The sequence below is a fragment of the Ambystoma mexicanum genome, chromosome 7q (assembly GCF_040938575.1).
Source record: "Ambystoma mexicanum isolate Mex_15411 chromosome 7q, UKY_AmexF1_1, whole genome shotgun sequence".
NCBI lineage: Eukaryota > Metazoa > Chordata > Amphibia > Caudata > Ambystomatidae > Ambystoma > Ambystoma mexicanum.
In genome coordinates, this window is record NC_090941.1 from 940,024,778 (window position 1) to 940,044,453 (window position 19,676).

The 19,676-nt window shown below is 46.1% G+C and overlaps 1 protein-coding gene across 11 annotated transcripts in view; it reads left to right on the plus strand.

Moving 5' to 3' along the window:
• TENM4 (teneurin transmembrane protein 4) overlaps nucleotides 1-19,676 on the plus strand; it is a 2,472,585-nt gene that overhangs the window by 2,371,199 nt on the left and 81,710 nt on the right. For all 11 annotated transcript variants that reach the window (XM_069639906.1, XM_069639908.1, XM_069639907.1 and 8 more), the window contains one exon: nucleotides 4,217-5,094. In XM_069639906.1, the coding sequence (XP_069496007.1) occupies nucleotides 4,217-5,094 (878 nt within the window). The remainder of the gene's footprint in view (nucleotides 1-4,216; nucleotides 5,095-19,676) is intronic.

Sequence of the window (19,676 nt, forward strand, 5' to 3'; positions counted from 1 at the left end):
CATCCATGGATGTTTCCACCCTCCCGCACTGTGCCCTCATCTGGGCGTCCTTCTGTGTTTTGTCCAGAGAACAGTTCATAGGGTCCCGCTTTGAGTTGACCGTTTTTGCTTTCCCTGATTTCAAGAGATTGTACTCATGCACCACCTGGCGGTGAAGCTCAGTGGGCAGAGACCTGTCCAGAGACCTTCAGAGTTCAGGGTGCACCCTCGCCTGGCGCATGCACCATTCATCTTCATGAAACTGATTAATGTAGTATGCCATTGACTTTGCTACTTATGACACTTAATATTCAAGTGCCTCGACCGATTATTTTTGGAGAGTTTGCAGTGTAAATAGCCATTATTTTGTAAGTAACGATTATCATTACAGAAAGCTACTAATATTCTGCACTGTAGGACTCTGACATGGATGCTGGGAAGACGTGTGTGGCAGGCTGTGTAACGATGTGCATGAAAATGTACTTGACCGCTGTGGCATTGTGGGTGACCCGGTGAATCTGTGGTGGAGCTTTGCAGTGGCTAATGGGAGCTAAGCAGCCGGACCATGAATGTTTGGGTGGACGCTTCCATAAAGTTTGGGGTGAACAAACCTACCTCGTCCTTATGAGCAGTCATGACTGGTTTGCAAGACTGCCAGTGATTGTCACCATTTGAGTGGTTTAATTCCTAAGCTGCTCAGTTGCAGTCTGCGTGTTGGACTAAGCGAGAGGTGTAACCCACCGTGCCATTGTTCCTTGTCTTCGATATGGCCGCAGTGGAATCCATAATTCCTCCCACCAAGAGAGGTCCATATCATGGAACGGCGCATGGCATCCATGTCTAAGACGCAAGCATTGGCGGTTTTGCCATCACAATGGTGGCTATTCTTAATGTTCTCATGTTTATGTGATTGCTATGGCCGCCAATACCTCGTCTCCTCCCTGAAATCGAAAAAACCAATGTGGCCTCAAGCAACCCAAGAGGTTTCGCGTCATAGCGTTCGGGTTTTTGTTTTCTTTGTTGGCGCCGTTACCCGATTGTCTACTCAGAATGGGTTATAGAGATGTGATTGTTGTGTTAACCACAGTTAATATTGTGGACAGATATTGTTGGTGCTCTGTTGACCGACTTGTTTTCCCCATTTGCCCTTTCTCTCGCGCGCATGCTCAGCCTCGTTCTCGCTCTTTCCTTCTTGCTCGAGCTCTCTCGTGCTCTCGTTCTACTTGTTTGGGAAGATATAAATGCACTAGTTTCCAGGTTATCATTGCTTCTCCGTCACCGTGCACCCTCACCCTTTCTCATCTCAGCACAAGCACGCCTTTATTTAGCTGGGCACATATTTTTATCATTCATGAAAGCTAGAAAAGTCCTACATTCAGGACCCTGCGGTAAAGAATGAGGAAAGGATATGAAATATTTAGCTGTTGACGATGACTCCAAACGGTGCTGGAGACCTTGAGGTTTCTTGAGAGGGAGCTGTTTCCTTAATGGGAAGTCGTGGTGTCCCTGCAACACTGCACTGCTTTTCTTGATTGACAGTTGCAGTGTCTGTGTACCGCTGCACTGCTTTTCTTGATTGACAGTTGCAGTGTCTGTGTACCGCTGCACTGGTGTTCTTGATTGACAGTTGCAGTGTCTGTGTACCGCTGCATTGGTGTTCTTTTACTTTCAAACAAAAAAATCTCATTTGATTGTTTTAAAACAGTAACTTCTCACAACAAAATAAAATAAAGCATAATATGATTGAGTGATTCCAAACTGCATGTGAGTACCAGAGGATGCACATTCATGAAGCAACAGGGAAATAGTCAAGGGGATAAACTGCGCGGAATCCAAGTTATACCCCCTAACCATCCCGCTCCCTTTCCCCCATACTTTCGCACTTTTCCCCAGGCAGCCCTGGCATTGTAGACCATGCACATGTCCATTGCAGAGATCCATTTACTCAGTCTGGGACGTTCCGCCACCCCCCACCCCGTACAGAAGCAGTAGTCCGTTTCATCAAGCCAACCGCAGTGAACGGAAATAACTTTTCATATTTGCTAAAAGCAGTTTTTCCCCAAATCCCCAGGAGTAACAATTTAGATCCAATAGGCCCATCACCCCATTCAGTTTGTCTAAACATTTCCTCCAGAAGTGATGAACTTGTGGGAATCCCCAAATGGGCTGCATGAAGGTGCCATTGGACACTTCACAACGCGGACAGCAGCCATGGTCAATGCTGCCCCAGCACCCAGGTATAATATCCCCTTTGAAGTATTTTGAATTGTATCAGCCGTATTGTGGCCGGGATCCCAACCGCCTGGGAAACATCAATGCTTCTACCCATTCCTCTGCTTCGAGTTACCCCACGTCCCTCTCCCACCTGCCCTTGGGGCTTGCTAGGTCTCTGGTCCCAAAGTCCGCTCTAACCTGATATAGGGTGGATGTGCCTTTTGTGCAGATACGCACTGGGAGTCAGTTTGCCTCATGCCAGGATATCTTCTAAGGTTTCAAATTGGCCGTTCCAGGCATGTGATAACGACAGCTAGTGGAATTGTTTGGAGTTCGGGAGTCCGAGCGATGTTCGGATCTCCTCAAAGAGGATCAATCTACCCTCTTTCACCACATCTGAGAGATGCAGGAGGTTATGTCTTTGCCATGTCCTAAGACCGCCTACCTGTTGACTTCCAGGAGCTGTGCGTTGTGCCATAGCGGCTGGAGGGTTATAGGTGAAAGGATCGAATCAAAAGGATCGAATGACAAAAGGGTCAAATCAAAAGGACCGAAAACAAAAGGATCGAAAAATTATTTTTTTTACATTTTTATATTTTTTTTGGGGGGGGTCCCCCCAACCCCCTTTGTTGAGGTAAAAAAACACCTTTTTTACCTATACAGAAACCCCAAAAAATATATATAATAACAAAAAGAATTCGACCCTTCTGATTTCGGTCTTATTGCGTCGACCGTATTGGATTCGATCCTTTTGTAGTCGAAACTTTAACCGGACACCCGACTGGAGTAAGGTAGCCTGACCTCCCCACCCCATGTGTTGATGTACCTCTGCCCAGGCATGACTAGTGGTGATGCAGCATACTTGGAAGCGATATCTTCCTTGGGTCACTGTATAGAATTTGGGTAGAGGGTAGTCCCTGCATCCACCTCCTCTCGGCCCAATGTGTGGGAATGTGGGATCTCCATGCAACCAATCATTCACTACTGCCAGTTGGCCGGCCCAGTAGTAGCCCTGCATGTAGGGTAGCCTAATGCCTCCTTCACAAACCGATCTTTGCAATGTGACCAAGGTGATACATGCTTGTCCGCCTCCCCATAAGAAATTATGGAGGGGTGCGTCGACTTTAGCAAATTCTTCTTTGGTGATGTGAAGCCAAGCATTTTGTAAGATATATAGATATCTAGGCAGGGACAGAATTTTAAATAGTCGCTTTCCCGCTGCACAGGTGTTTTTGATGGTAAGTCACGGCACCTGTGTACCTCTACTCTAGGTTTATTGATGGTACGTTACGGTGTGCCTTTAGCATGGCACCGTTTTTTTTTATGGCAAGTCATGGAGTCCATGGTATGGCTATACTGGTGTTCTTGATGGTAAGTCAGGGCACCTGTGTACCGCTGCACTGGGTTTATTGATGGTAAATTAGGGTGTGCCGTTGGCCTGGCACCAGTTTTCTTGATGGCAAGTCATGGAGTCCATGGTACGGCTGTACTGGTGTTCTTGATGGTAAGTCAGGGCACCTGTGTACCTCTACTCTGGGTTTACTGATCTAGCTCCATCAGTTTCCTTGATGTCATGGTGAGTCCTGGTCTCCCTGTTCCACTCCACTGGTGTTTATTTACCACTGCAGTGGTTCTCGTGGTAAATCTGGTATTCTGGGTACCGCTGCACTGATTTCCTTGAGAGAAGTCTGCACACCTATGTACCGCTGCATCGGTTTTATATATAGTAGGTGAGGGCATCCCTGTAGCGCTCCACTGGTTTTCTTGGTGGTAAGTTGGGGTGCCCTTTTTGGTGCTGCACATAGTATTTAGAGCGCATAGAAGCAGATAAACTGTCATGAAGCAGTATATAAGAACAACACATTAGTATTGGTATTACGAATGTGTGCAAGGCTACCCTTATTTTGTATTGATTTGCAATGAACCAGAGGGTGAATGTTTAATCAGGCTCTTGAAGCATGTTTGATGAAAGGCTAATTAACCAAAGGCTTTCTTTAATGGGTTATGTTGTTGTTGTTTCTAGGTTCGGCTGGAGTTGCCCACGGATCTAGCAGTCAACCCAATGGATAACTCTCTCTATGTCCTTGACAATAACGTTGTGCTGCAGATCTCGGAAAACCACCAGGTTCGCATTGTTGCCGGAAGGCCGATGCACTGCCAGGTGCCAGGCATCGACCACTTTCTTCTCAGCAAAGTGGCGGTGCATGCCACGCTGGAGTCAGCCACCGCGCTGGCGGTCTCTCACAATGGCATCTTGTACATCGCCGAAACCGACGGCAAGAAAATCAACAGGATCCGGCAGATCACAACAAATGGGGAAATTTCCTTGGTGGCGGGGGCACCAAGTGGCTGCGACTGCAAAAACGATAACAACTGTGAGTGCTACTCTGGAGATGAAGGCTATGCCAAGGATGCAAAGCTGAACTCGCCGTCCTCTCTTGCAGTGTGTGCTGATGGGGAGTTGTACGTAGCCGACCTGGGAAATATCCGGATCCGGTTTATTCGCATGAACAAACCCTTCTTGAACACACAGAACCTCTATGAGGTCTCTTCCCCTATTGACCAGGAGCTCTATTTATTTGACACCAGTGGTAAACATGTGTACACCCAAAGCCTTACTACAGGGGATACTCTGTACACCTTCGCGTACACTGGAGATGGAGACATTACCTTAATCACCGACAACAATGGCAACACCGTCAACATACGGCGGGACTCCACAGGCATGCCCCTCTGGTTGGTGGTGCAGGATGGTCAGGTCTACTGGCTAACCATGGGCACCAACAGCGCTCTGAAGAGTATAACCGCACAAGGACACGAGCTGGCAATGATGACGTACCATGGGAACTCTGGCCTCCTTGCCACCAAGAGCAACGAAAACGGGTGGACGACATTTTATGAGTAAGTAACACAACACCAATTGGTTTAGTGACTCAATGTGAAATGATTCCTTGTTAGTCATTGTCTTGCAGGTTGTTTGTATCACAAATCAGAGAAATATGTAACCTTAAGTGGAAGGTTTTGGTTTTATGGGCATTAGAATCACATTGAGAACCCTTCCACTGCTAGTGGAAAAGTTGTAGTTGTGCTAACAGGGTTCTGCAACCTTTGGCTCTCCAGATGTTTTGGGCTGCAACTCCCATTTACTCTATCCAGCAATGTCAATGGTGAGAGAACATGGAAATTGTAGTCCAAAACATCTGGAGAGCCACAGGGTGTCCAACTCCAGGCCTCAAGGGCCGGATCCATGTTGGATTTTCAGGATACCCCTGATTAATATTCATGAGATACATTTGCATACAATGATTTTAAATGTATGCACATTTTTGCTCATGAATATTAATGAGGGATATCCTGAAAACCTATCAGCTTTCTGGGCCTCGGGCCTGGAGTTGGGCAACCCTGAGCTAACCCAATGGCCAACTCACTGCCTTTCGAATTGGCTTTAACAGATTTTGAGAGCCTCAGACTGTACATTGATTCTTGGTAGATTTAAAGCCCATATTTACATAAGTCCTCTCGAAAGAATAGCTCAGGGGCAACGTGCTCGCCTTGGAAGCAAGACGACACGGAGCAACACAGGTTCGATCCCTGTTCCGTGCTTACAAACCTCTGGGTATTAAGTGCATTATAAATAACCTATCATATCATATCAAGGGGGCAGAGTTCATGCAAAATGCTCCCCATGTAGTACGAGGAAGAAGAGCCTAGGTTATCTATATCAGTCTTGAAATGATAGCCTTGTTTGTCAGGCCATAGCCAATGTTTAAGGTTAAATCTGTTTTCCGGAACACGCTTGGCCTCCGTCAAGGCTTGTCAATTTTCTCACTTTAAATCAAGGCCCATGTAAGTCTTCAAGGGATGTTTCTTGATGCGGAACAGCAACCCATCCCATCAGTGTCCTCAGCTCTGCAAGCAAACGTAGAGACAATGTGTCACTCTGTATCTGCCTTGGCACACACCAACAACCTGGGCAAGGTGTTTGTTGTCGGCCTAAATTAGATCCTTGTCAAGTTTGATTTCTTTCTTCAAGTCTCCAGTAACCCCATTCATAAGATTTGCATCAATGGGGAAAAGCAACGTGGTACACTTAGCCCTCTATAGTTTGAGACTCCTTGGGATAATCTGCCCATTCATGGCTCCACCATTCTTCATAGAAACGACCTGTCCATCATTTTGCCACCACTTGGTAATGGTAGCCTTGTTGGCTAATCGGTTTGCATGACCCTGTAGACCGGCAATCATTGTGCTCATCTGCCAAGTGGCGTGACCTTCCCCCGCCTCCACCCGCCGCAGAAATCTGAAAAGCAGGCTTATTAAAAACAATAGTTATATATACATTAGGTCTATACATCTTCGCTTCTTCTCTATGCCATAGCAGTGCACCCAGTGGCTAGGTGTGAAGTAAGGGCCCACGATTTGTAACCAATTGGCCGGGACCTTCTTTCGGACCATTTTGCTGCAAGTCCACCTGCAGCACCAAGCAGCCTTACTTGGGGTAGTAGGTTGAGTGGTGTTTTTTCCATCTGCAAATTATAAATATCCCAATTGTGTCCCTTTTAGGTGCCTTATATTGTGCACTCATGGACCAGATAAATGGGAGACCCCCAAGCCACCACCTCTTGGCATCACCTTGTTAGAAGTCAATACTAACCGCAAACACAAGTAGCCCTTCAGACTACCATGGACTCTTCCTCCACAGCATCATGACACTAAAAAACTGCAAGCCAAATACCCATGGCCACAATTCCAAAGCACAAAACACGCACGAATGACCCCAACTGGGTCACCACTCAGACTCCAACAGTTCAAAGCAATAATGCCCACCCCTGCGTATGCCCAGGTAGGGTGGCGTGCACACAGTGCCCAGGATCTTCTAATCTGCACGCATAACCTCTGCAGCAAAAGCTACCTTGCCTATCTCCTGCTAATGCTAACTTCCAACCCAGCGAGGCTATGTAAGGCCCAATGGCATAACACGATATAGCATATTGCATCTCAGCTATTTTTAAACTTGCCCTTGACATGCTCCTATTGTAGGCCCATTTGCTTGCTTTGGTAATGTGACATCCCATTTTTAGAAACAACTGTCCAGGTGGGCTGCCTTCTCACTCTTTCACAACACTTACTCAAGTGATTTATTTTTTATTAGGTCAGTTTCTGTATTAACTATTGTGGCAACATTTTTAGTTTTAGTTATTATGTTGCTCTGAAGCATCACCTATAAGGTGACACTATTGTATTCGAGTACAGCTAGGGAGAAACGACATGTGAGGATACAAACCTTGTAGGTGCTGTTTGGGTATTTAGCCACCCATTCATTGCCCCTGGCCATGTTAATCTCTACGGTCATTCCCACCCACTTCCTGGACTTTCCACCCAGAACACACCCTCCTAGGATCTTTTTGAGCTAGGTTAACAAGCATTAAGATCAAACTTTGAGCTTGAAATGCTTGCCAGTGCTTTTTTAAAGCATTCTTCTGAAACCTAATGACTTAATTGGAGCTGTAAATGTGCTACTGGTGTAATAACAATGTCTTAACCAGGTCTACCTGCAGCCACTCGATTTATAAGTACAAGATGTGTCCATCACTGAAGTTCTTTTAAAAACAAACATGGGCAAAGCCAGCAGTTTTGGCTTGTGTATAAGTATTAGGCATTTGCCAGGCACTGCTATTTGATACCCAAGCACTCGTACCTTTTTTGCAGCTGCTACCATTAATGGTCGGTGACTGCCACTACGGAAGTGCCTGGCAAATGCCTTTCCAATGCCTATATAAACGCCCAAACATTGTCAATGCTTGTTTTAAATATCTGTTGCTAGTTGGCCAGAAAAGAGTGGTATCTGTACTGCACCAAACGAGAGTAGGTGCTGCATAAAAGGTGGAGCAGTGGCGTTTGGTGCAAACCATGCATCGCTGAAGCTGAAGGACCAGATTTGCACGTGCTTTATGATTTCATGAAAGCATCAAGGTTGTGAATTGGTGATTTCAGATGCCTACTAAAGTGAAGAATTCAGGCTGACAAGTTGCGTTACCGAAGCCCCTCAATGTTACCCGTGATCTGGGTCTCTCTAGGTTTGACTATTGCAATAGCCTCCTACGGAATCTACCTCCTTCCACTCTGGCTCCCGGCTTGTTGCATTGATTACATTCAAATCCCTCTGCATCATCCACAAGGCGGTCTGGGCCCGGGGACTACACTATCTCCAACTTTATCTTACTAAATACTCTCCCTCTAGACAACTTTGTTCCTCTGGCACCAACACTTTGTGTGTAAAGCGCTTTGCTAAACTGAGGATATGATGTGGTCGATTGCTTTCCTCAGCTGGCTCCCTCCTATGTAACAGCCTCCCCTGCCTCTGCGCCTTGAGCAGGAATTTTTTAAATTCCAGAAGCTTCTCAAGACCTACCTCCTCACCTCCCCCTTCCCTTCTTCTCTTCTCTGCTAATCCCATAGTTGCTGTGATTGGTGTCCGGGTCCATTATGCATCCTCAGACCCCTAACCACACACCGCCAATCTGCCCAGCTCCTGCCTACCCTCAGCACTTGCCTTGGCACACCCTCCGACCTCAGAGGTTCGCACATACTCCTAACGTGGCCCCTGGCCGTGTAGCACTCATCAACCCAAGCACTTCATCTGTGGCTCACCCATGAGCCTGGACACCCCAGCACTTACGCCCTCTACCCTTTTTCTTGCTGCACTTGCACGTTCTGAATACTCAAAAAGCATAGGAGGTTTGTCCTTCTTCCTTTTCCCTCCACTGCTATTATTAATTACTGTGTTTTGTAATGTATTTCACGCCCTTGTTCCCTCCCCCCTCGCCCTGCAGGCACTTTGAAACAGTATTTTACTTGCTGTACAAGCGTCTAACAAGCAAACAATAAAATAAAAGATACATTATAACCTCTGGAATTTCTGGGCAACCCCCAGGCCCTCATTTCTCAGCCTGCCCCTTCCCCTACAAAAGAGGAAAGCCCATAAGAAAGTCGGGCTTGGCCCCACCCAGAAGGGGCTGTCCAGCCTGAACTGCTTCGTCACATCCCCTCTACGTGAGATCCTAAGCAACCCCATAACCCTATTTCACCTCATCGTTTCGAGATCCTTTCTATTTTGATCCATTTATGGTTAACCAGTGAATACGTTCCTCTGCCCCACCTCCCCCAGTAGTTTGCATGCACTCTGCGTGGCGTTTAGTGGCACCACTTTCATGGCAACCCAAGCCCTTGGAGAGCGTATGCCACACTGTTTCTGTATGAATAATGGCTGACAATTCAGCTGCAGTGATATTGGAATTCAACTCTAAGGTGAGCAGCAGTCAAAACAAGACTGACACCTACCGCTGCCCTTAATTACAGAGCTACTTAAATGCCATCAGACTCTTATATTGCTGGAAATTGACCTTTTTTCTTTCTTTTCAAAACCGCTGTCAAACTTTGTAGAACTATTCTTCATACTCTTTGCTGTCTTGTCTGAAAAGGTCTAAAAATGTGTAATTAAGTTTCGGATGCAGTTTCCCGATGACAAGATGACAAGCACCCCGTACCACTGTTAATTCCTCCGTACTGTGTTAGGCTACCACAAGGATTCCTTATGTCAGCTTGGCTCAATTAATTCTCAGCGACGCGTGCTAAGAGCCGAGCAGATAAGCAGAATGCGCGTGCATGAGCGTATCCCTTGTTACCAGGAAGCACTAGAGCAGGGCACAAAATGATGACTTTGCCAGTCCGGAAACAAAATGGTGGAAGAAATGCTGGTGATTCCGGCACTGGCATTTTTTCCAGACTGGAAAAACATACGTTTGCCGGTGGGGGCCACGGATCTCCCGGCAGATCAGGCACCTACTGGCAAAGAAATGCCTGATAAAACCGGTGCCAGTGATTCAGACAATCCCATCCCATGGAGTCCTTGTAAACATTTTTGGGTGCATTGGTAGAGAGTAAAATAGTGAAACTCATAGTGTTCACCCACATTTTATCTGGATCAGGGGCTACTCGATGGCCGTTCTCGTTGGTGGTACCTGCGGCTGGGTTGGGTGAAAGTTCTGAATGCAGTAACGTTGACAGATGGTCCACCACAGTGGTGAGGCAATCTGCCCTTGTACTGCTATATTAAGGCCCACTTCTCCGGCCCTCACGCCACTGCTGAGATATAGCACTGGCTGCCATGTATTGCACCGTTTGTTTGTTTAGTGATAGCCCAAAGTGTAAACTAATTGGAGCCTCAACACAGTACTGGCAGTACTGAGTATTTCTTGAATTTTTCAGTTCTTTTTTTTGGCAAAGAAAATGTAGATAGTAAATTTGGGTTTGGGGTTGTTGGGGATAGGGTTAGGTTGGGTAGGCGTGTGTAGGGGCAGTGGATGCTGTGTGGTGGGGTCTCGCCCCGCTTTACATTGAAAAAAGTGCAAATGAAAAAAATAAAAAAGTGATGAAAAATATTGATCATTACACATACAAACGTATTGGCAGGTGATATGATATGGCATATTTAAGTGTGTGAAGGTGAGGTTGGAAACAGCATCTGCACAGATTATCCTGGGGTCCAAAAACAGGTTTGCCTCATATTTAAAATATGTATGTATGTATGTATTTATTTTTTGTATAGCGCCGATAGCCCGTGGGCATCAGGGCGCTTAGGCAAACAACGAAAAACAAAACAATACAATAGGAACGTCTGCGCTAAGCCATGAGGTGGTCATAATCCCCCGTATCCCAGTTCATCATCTGAAAAGATGAGTCTTCAACCCTTTCCTAAAAACAGTAAGGTTGGTAACGGTTCTGAGTGTTTCTGGAACACTGTTCCACAAGCTGGGGGCCTGCACCAAAAAGGAACTGCCCAGCCCAGATTTCAATTTAAACTTGGGGACGATCAACAGACATTTACCCTTTGAACGAAGATTCCTACTGGGGGTATGAAGCACTAAGCCCTTTTTCAGATACTCAGGAGCAGAGCCTTACAGGCATTTATGCACCAGGCAGAGAGCTTTGAATTTAATACGCTCTTCCACTCTAAGCCAATGCAAGGCTATTCTCTGCAGTAACATGATCTCTTTTCTTCAGATTTTTTACCAGCCTAACCGCGTTGTTCTGAAGCACCTGACAACTAGAAACATCCTTAGAGGAGGCCCCTAATAACAGGGCATTGCCATAGTCAAGCCTTGATAGTATAATGGCCCTGGCTACGGTGGCCATATTACCCTCATTAAGAAACGGCCTAATGGCTTTCATGAGCCTTAAGTAATATGCTGTATTTTTTTGTAGGTAGCTAGTCTGGGCATGAGAATCCACCTGTGAGTTGACCATTATTCCCAGGGTCTTCACTTTCTGGACCACCTGGAGAGTGGCATTCTCGAGTTTAACCGATTTATACTCAGCCCCCAAGTTCGCTAGCTGATGACTTGATCCAAACAGCATCAGCTCGGTTTTAGAGTCGTTCAGACACATCCAGTTTGTCTGCATCCAATCGTCAATTATCTTATAAACCCTGGCTATTATTTCACTGTCTGAATATAGATGCAGTCCCATGCATGTACAAGTCTTGTACAATGCTGGTCCCTGCAGGCGTCCTCGCATGCTTCTTACGGTCATCTCAGCAAAGACCTGAAGCGATAAGCAGGTTCCATCGCTGGATTTTCCATCCTGGTAGAATTCATATAATCTTTTCCATCGAATTCTGCCACAAATGTGTGTGGTGGGGTTTGTGTAAGTGTAATAAAAAGGGGAGGGTCCTCCCCACATACATTTGCAGCAAAATGTCCTATAAAAGTAGATGAATTCTCCCACGATGAAAATTTCTCGATGCAGTCACATAGAACCGCAGTGAAAACCTCTTTTTAAAAAAGCGAGCATAATCTCTTATGGATTCTACCAGTATTGTTCATTGGCCTGTGGTGGAAAGCGAGCATAATCTCTTATGGATTCTAGCAGTATTGCTCATTGGCCTTCAGTGGAAAACGAGCATAATCTCTTATGGATTCTACCAGTATTGTTCATTGGCCTGTGGTGGAAAGCGAGCATAATCTCTTATGGATTCTACCAGTATTGTTCATTGGCCTGTGGTGGAAAGCGAGCATAATCTCTTATGGATTCTACCAGTATTGTTCATTGGCCTGTGGTGGAAAGCGAGCATAATCTCTTATGGATTCTAGCAGTATTGCTCATTGGCCTTTGGTGGAAAGCGAGCATAATCTCTTATGGATTCTAGCAGTATTGCTCATTGGCCTTCGGTGGAAAGCGGGCATAATCTCTTATGGATTCTAGCAGTATTGTTCATTGGCCTTCAGTGGAAAGCGAGCATAATCTCTTATGGATTCTAGCAGTATTGTTCATTGGCCTTCGGTGGAAAGCGAGCATAATCTCTTATGGATTCTAGCAGTATTGTTCATTGGCCTTCGGTGCATAATCTCTTATGGATTCTAGGAGTATTGCTCATTGTCTTTGGTGTAAAGCAAGCACATTCTCTTATGGATTCTAGCACTATTGCTCATTGCCTTCGGTGGAAAGTGCTTCTGGGACTGTTTGTGCTCTCAAGCAGTTGGGGCATGACCAAGCAGTTAAGACTGCTCCATTAGAGGGGTGCAGCTGGACAGATTCGTTAAAGGCAGGCCACATTTTCTAACGACACAAACAAGCTGAACAGTTATGGAACTGCTCATTTGGAATACTTCCAGCCAATTACAAGCACTACCGCAAGCCTTTCTATCCTATTATATCATCGTCTGCAGCCCTTCCACAGCCATGTTCGAGATTGAGGATGACGGCTCAGAGGTCAGGCGTTTCCAACACAATTTAAATCCTCTATCAACTTCTTTCCGACACCTGTGTTACCACCTCCCCCTGCCCCACTCCCCCGTTCACGCCTTAAACCTGGACAAATATTAAATTCCAATAAAATACAGTGGCAGACCCAACCTAATGTGTTACTGCTTAATGAGACTGTCTGTGGAACATCACGCAGTTAACGGATTCCCGTGCAGAAATTCCCAAGCCCCTTAGAAAAAGCCAGTGCAATATGCCGCTGATTGCACAGATCAATAACAAGCCCTCCGGACACGTTATACGACACGGAAACGACACCGCTGGGGACGCCGCGGAGAGCGCAGTAGTGGCAGGCTGAGGGAGCCGCTGCGGTCTGTGCAGTTTTGAGCCCCCATTGTTTCCCAGGTAACACCGAATTTCCAATATTTTGTCACTTCTTCGTAGAGGCAAAGGCTGGCTTACTTTTTCTTTATGGGGTACTTTTTTCCCTCTGGTACTCTAAGACGCCACTTAGACTATATGAGCATGTATCTATGAGGATACCTCAGTGGCAACCTGCTTGACTCGGGAACAAAACAATTGCATTCAACATAGGTTTGATTCATGGCGTAGTGCTTAGAAGCTGGAGACGTCTTGTATTAAGCGCAAGATAAATCACCAATAATAATCTAAGACCGCGCACGCGGCAGACCCTTCAAAGGATTTGGGTAGGGGATAGTAGGCAGCACATTGGCTGACCTTGGGATTGGTTGGGGGCAGGCTCTATGAAGCCTGGGTGGCATAAGTCTTTCTGAGACTAAGGTCCAGGGTGGGCCAAATTCACGCTTTTTGCTCATTGGAGGACTGCCCAGCCTGTCGAGATGAGTCGGACCTGCGTACCTTAAGACTAAAAGCGACTGATCACTGCGTTCTGCATCATGTCTTCAGGTTCAGGTTACTTTAGCGGCATATTATACTGGACATTGTGGGGCGCTCTTAACCATGGTGCAGAATTTAAAGTGTCTATTTGGTTCATTGAACTCCAAGGAAGGTGTGTGGTTGGGGGTGTGATTGAGGGAGTTATCAACTGATTTTATGCAGCTCACTCAGTTGCTTTGAGATCAGTGTGCTTTCCTAGGATATCCCAGACTAAGTGTGGCAGTGGACGCTGGAAGATGTCCACTCTTTGCCACATTTCAAGAGAAGGTCCTGAAATTTGAAAGAAATGTAAAGGAGTGCAGAATTTGCCCTTGGGGAAGGGCTCTTAGCCAATCAAGCAGATAGAAACACAGGCGACAACTGTCAGTGTACCGCCCGCATCTCATCATCCACCCTATGCCCTTTCCTCAGTGCCGCCATTTCTTTTAGGTGCCTCTGCACTATGGCCCCTGGTAAAACATCAGCCAACCTGACCCACACCACCGCCCACTCCGGCCGCACATCATCCCCTAAGTGCCCCCGATCCCCACTTACCTGCTGGGGCTCCATCTCCCAGCTCCACTGCTCCTTCCCATGTCGGACCGTAGCCATAGAAGTAGTAAAGGGACTTGATCCCTATTCTATTTCTACGGTGGCCATCTTGTTTCTTGTTTGCATGGGAGATTGGGTTCATGCAATATGCATAGTCTGGTGGCCAGTTAACAACCCTAGTATGCCCCGCAGCCTGAGGGTGATAGCTATATTGACTCTCCCCACCTTTTCTAATGTGTAGCTATTCACAATATGTTGGAACATTCCAGTCATGGAAATGTTAAGTTGGAACGGACGTACGGATCATCATGCCCGGACTTTGCTGATGGTGCATGAACATTCACTATACTAGTGATATGGTTCTCATTGCCTTATGAACCCAATGCTTGAAATTGTTCAGGAAATGGGCAAACACAGAGTGGCACTGTGTATTGACCCGCATACTTCTCACATTTCAGATTTGAATGCTGACCTTTGCCAGCGGTGGTTGTGAGCTTTATGGAAAGTGGGTGGTCCTGGTTGGATTCATAGAAGGTGCATTAAGAATAGCAATGTATGTATCGGTATCTACGCCCCCCCCCAACCAACACAACTACCACACATGGAGATGTACTAATATTTGTCTCATCTGTGAATTAGGGAGGGGGGGTTAAGCTTTAGATCACCAGGTAGCATCTGGCGGCTCGATTGAAGATCATGTGTCAGGCTGGAAGAGGCAGGTAATACTGCAGAATATAAATAAATAATGGGGAGGATTTCCCTTCACAGGTCTTCCTGTTTGGGGGAAAATATGGGAGCATTGCTCATTGATAATACAGCCACAAATGTAGACAGTATAACTGCAATAGGAAAAAAGAACCATTTGATAACAGACAGTATTGTCAATATGGCAGCCAATTGCTGCGACAGCCGAAGAGAAATGCTTTCCAGATACATCACTCCATCTACTCTAATTGGTCAGATACTTCCAAACCCACAACAAAACGGGGTGGGACGTCAAGACCATTGCTATTGGCATGATGTGCAACACACCTTAAGACTATGAATTCTACAGCCATCCCCGCTGAAATCTCCTCCAGCCGGATGGGTCTAGGAGTGTGTGCCTATGCAGCCTGCCTCGCTCAGAAGGTGTTGGCAGCCATTGCATCTATTAAGGTAAGTGTGGTTTCCTAGAAAACTAAACACTAAATAAAAGGTGTCACAAAAGCAAGGGTCTGCAACCTTTGGCTCTCCAGATGTGTTGAACTAAAAGTTCCATGATCCCTTGCCATTGACCATGATGTCTAGGGATGATGTTTTAGTCCAAAACATCTGGAGAGCCTAAGGTTGCGGACCACTGCACTAGAGGGAGCACATATTTTGGGGGGTTGGGGAGTGATGGGAGGTATAACACTCAGGACTTCCTTTTCACTGGAGTTCTGCTTAAAACAAAACCTTCTGAGAAAGCTGCACAGCTCCCCCATTGCCATTGAGTCGGCCTTGAATTACAGAAAGTGGCCACATAAAGGAGAGAAAAAAACATGGCCGCTGCCTTGAAGGCTTCCAGCCAATAGAGTCCATTGGGGAACACTGGTGCACCTATTGGCTTGCTCCTTCACATCAGTTAGATCTACATGAATATTCTCCAAAATAGCAATTCATTCCCATTTGTGGGAATTGGGTGCTGGAAGAGTAAAGTATCTTTTCAGGGGTTTGAGGTTAAAGATTTTGGGCTTGTGTCTCTGTGATAAAACCTCTCAAGCCTGTGTACATTATTTAAATGGACTGACTGTCCTGAATCTGTCTCAGCCAGTGCCTCCTGCTGTTAGCCTGCAGCCACAAATGGGCGCTTTGAGGGATAGCCCTGTCAGATACTAATCCCCCACTTGACCCCATAACTCAGAGATCGTGTACAAGACAGGGAAAATGGCCACTGGGACTAGAAACAGGTGGTCGCCTTCTGTGCAACCGGCCCAAGAGTAATGAATAAATGATTAGATGTTGACATCGGAAAGGAACAATAGTCAAGGTGCAGGACAAACTAGCTGCGTAACTCTTACATGGTAATGAACGCGTGTCGCCGCTTGATAATCTCCATAAAAAAGCCAATATATTCTCTGTTAAAGAAACCACAATTATGTATTTTTATTATATCGTTATTTTAAAATTTCCATATTGTATATAATTGTAATTGTTCTTTTATAATGCGCTTAATACCAGCAAGTGGTTTCTAAGCCGAATCGGGATTCAAACCTGTGTTGCGCTGCTGCCTGAGCTCTTTATTTTCCAAGTGCTTAAAGGTGTCAAAGGCAGGGGGCGATGGGGATATAGACTGACGGGTAAGGCGTTGCAGCTCGACAACAGTGGCTATGTCGTGTAAGCATCAGTCTACAGTGTTCTCAGAATCAGTGCTTCTTTATTCCATCCCCCTTTGCTTGAGAGCGCTAGCCTCGGATTTGCAATGGTCTTCAACTCTTCTGTTCATCGTTATTCAACATGAATGTCCAGCTATTGGCTAATATCATTCAATGTTTTGTCTTTACTTTTCATACCTATATCGAGGACACCCTAATTATCTTGAGGTTCATACTAATAACAGCTCTCCTGTTTGGTGGCCGTCGGACGGATGCTGGCTGTATGGCGTAATCAGTATTAGTATATTTGTTCGAATATATTTGGCCGAATGGTACATTTGACCGAATTTGGCCTGTACCATTCGACCGAATATATTCAAACAAATTGGCTAATAAACAACAAACATGTGGAGCGGTGGTTGCGGGGGTGTCCGCTGCTCCCCATGATCGGTGTGTATTGGCCTTGGGGGGTTTGGGTGGTGTCCCCCGCTTCCTTGATAAAGGGGCGGGGGATGGAAAAAAAAGAAAAGAAAAAGAGACCCTGTGGTGTCGGATCTGAACTGCGTTAGAGGGACAGATCTGATACCGCAGGGTTGAAGTGGACCAGGCAGTGAGCGAGCAGGTAAGTAGCGAAGAGGTGTGGGGGGTGGAGGCGGTGGGTAGGGGTGTTTGATCATATGAGAATTGATTGCAAGTGGGCTGTTTATTTTTCAAACAGTTTGCCGCAATCAATTATCATACGATCAAACACCCCTAAACAGCGTAACCATCACCAATTGAAGAGAATGGATCATGTTTGCCCTGAGTCACTCCTTCCAAACTTCTGATTTGGGGCCATGTGTATGTATGTGTGTGTGTCTTATTTATCACATGTTTGTAGGACCCTCCTGCAAATGGGTGGTAGCATCAGAGAAACTATACACATTGGATATCGGGAGCCTATGAAATAGCAATGCAGTAGGGGCGCCCCTGGGAGAAAGTGGGGGAAGGAGAACTCAATGTGTCTTTAGGGACTGGCAAAAGAAGGGCCGTGGCATCTTTGTGATGGGGCAACATTCTATATAGCCATGGGTTGGACAGGAAAATGGCAGCTGCCTATAAAGAGCTTTGAGCATGTTGCAGGCCGTGAGTAACGTCTTGAATTTAGAGCGGGAGGTGAGTTAGAGCCAGTGTGGTTGATGCAAGCTCTGCAGTGTGTCTTTGTGGGGTCTACATTTAAAATGAGTATAACAGCTTTGCTTTATAATGGTCTCAATCTTGGCATTTTGAGAACTGAGTTCTTGAAATTATGATCAGTCTGATGAGTGATGCTATGTGGGAGCAGGAGATGTGTGGGGCTCAGAAGGTCCATCTTATGTTTGTAGTTGCTGGATTTTGCCAGTTGCTTTATTTGGTAAATTTAGTGTGAGCTTGTCATGTAAGAGAACAAAGAGATGTCAGATGGTCGGTTTGACTGACCGGCTAAAGATACACAAGGCGGGATGTGTTAGAGTGAGAATGAGTAGCTCGGATTCATCCCTGTCGAGGGCTACTTTGCTGTAGGTCATCCATCCCTCAATAGTTTACAGCAGATGAAGAGTAGCTCGAAGGGTGACAGGACTTCACCTGCATGTCATTAACTGCCTGCAATCAGCAGAGTGTCGTCAACGCACACTCGGAATCCCAGATGGAAACTCCTGTTGATATCGGCCAGGGGTTGCATGTAGATGTTAAAAAGAACAGGGGGGCAATGAGAACCTCTGCAGAACTCAACACTCTAGGGATTGGCTGGGCAGAGAAGCAGGGACGGAATTTCACCTGCCAGGATCTGCTGTAATAGAAAGACCTAAATAATCAAGTGCAGATCCTAACAGATAAATCGGTTGAGTAGATTCTCATGATCGACAGGGTTGAAGGCCTCTTCGAAGTCCAGGTGGTTAAGTTACACTGGCTGATGGAGTGTACCATTTTCAGAATGAGGCTGAAACATTTGCGCATTTCAGTCTTTTTTCGAATTTATGACTGGAGGCCCATACTGACACATTCTTATAGGGACATTATCCAGAATGAAAGTAATGCATTTGCCCTAGTACATTAATGATCCCTTTTCCCATGATTCATTAGTTGCAATACCTCCCCTCAGGTGGCATTTACTGTGTTCTGTCTGCGCTCTCCACAGGTCGGTACTGCCAAATAAACTCAGTTCCAAATAAAATCACCTCTTGGCACCACACCTGCACACATGCAAGGGATGTCCAGTGTGGCTACGCAGACACCTTCTCTTTTCATTACTGGTGGTCCACGCACAGTGCACCTCGATGGGTATCTGGAGTATACTCCAGCCATAGGAGCATCCCTCGCATGGCCGATGTGGAGCAAGGGGATGTATGATTGTGGCTGGAAAAGGAGCAAAAGGCAACGCCGCCCTGCGACAGGCATTCGATCATCATTGACCCCAAAAACATGGAGCCCATGATAACATCTGATCACACTTGCAGCCTTTGCCACGCAAATGTAGTGGCCATCTTTTACAGTACCCTACCCAGTGTATGCACACACACCCACACTCGCATGCTGGGCACTCAGACCCCCTTCTCGGTATCTTCTGGAGCAACTCTAAGGTCCATACTGAAGACAACAATGCAAGCTTACCTCATGAACCCTTGCCCGGAACTATTCATTATCGTATCTTTCCCTGTGGCAGCCAGAGTCTGTGAGCAAGCACATAGAAGCTTCTGGAAGGGCACCACATCACATCCATGCATCCGTGGTGTTACGTATTGAGCACAAAGTCTCTTGATGGCATTCCATGTAAAAGGTCGATGCTGCCTTGTAAGATCTTGAATCCTAATTTTGCTTTATCGCGCAGGAGCTATCGAAAACAATCAGTTCATGTTTTCAGTACCCCTCGAGGGGAAGACATTCTTTCGGGGAAATGAGAAGCAATGTTAGATACAAGAG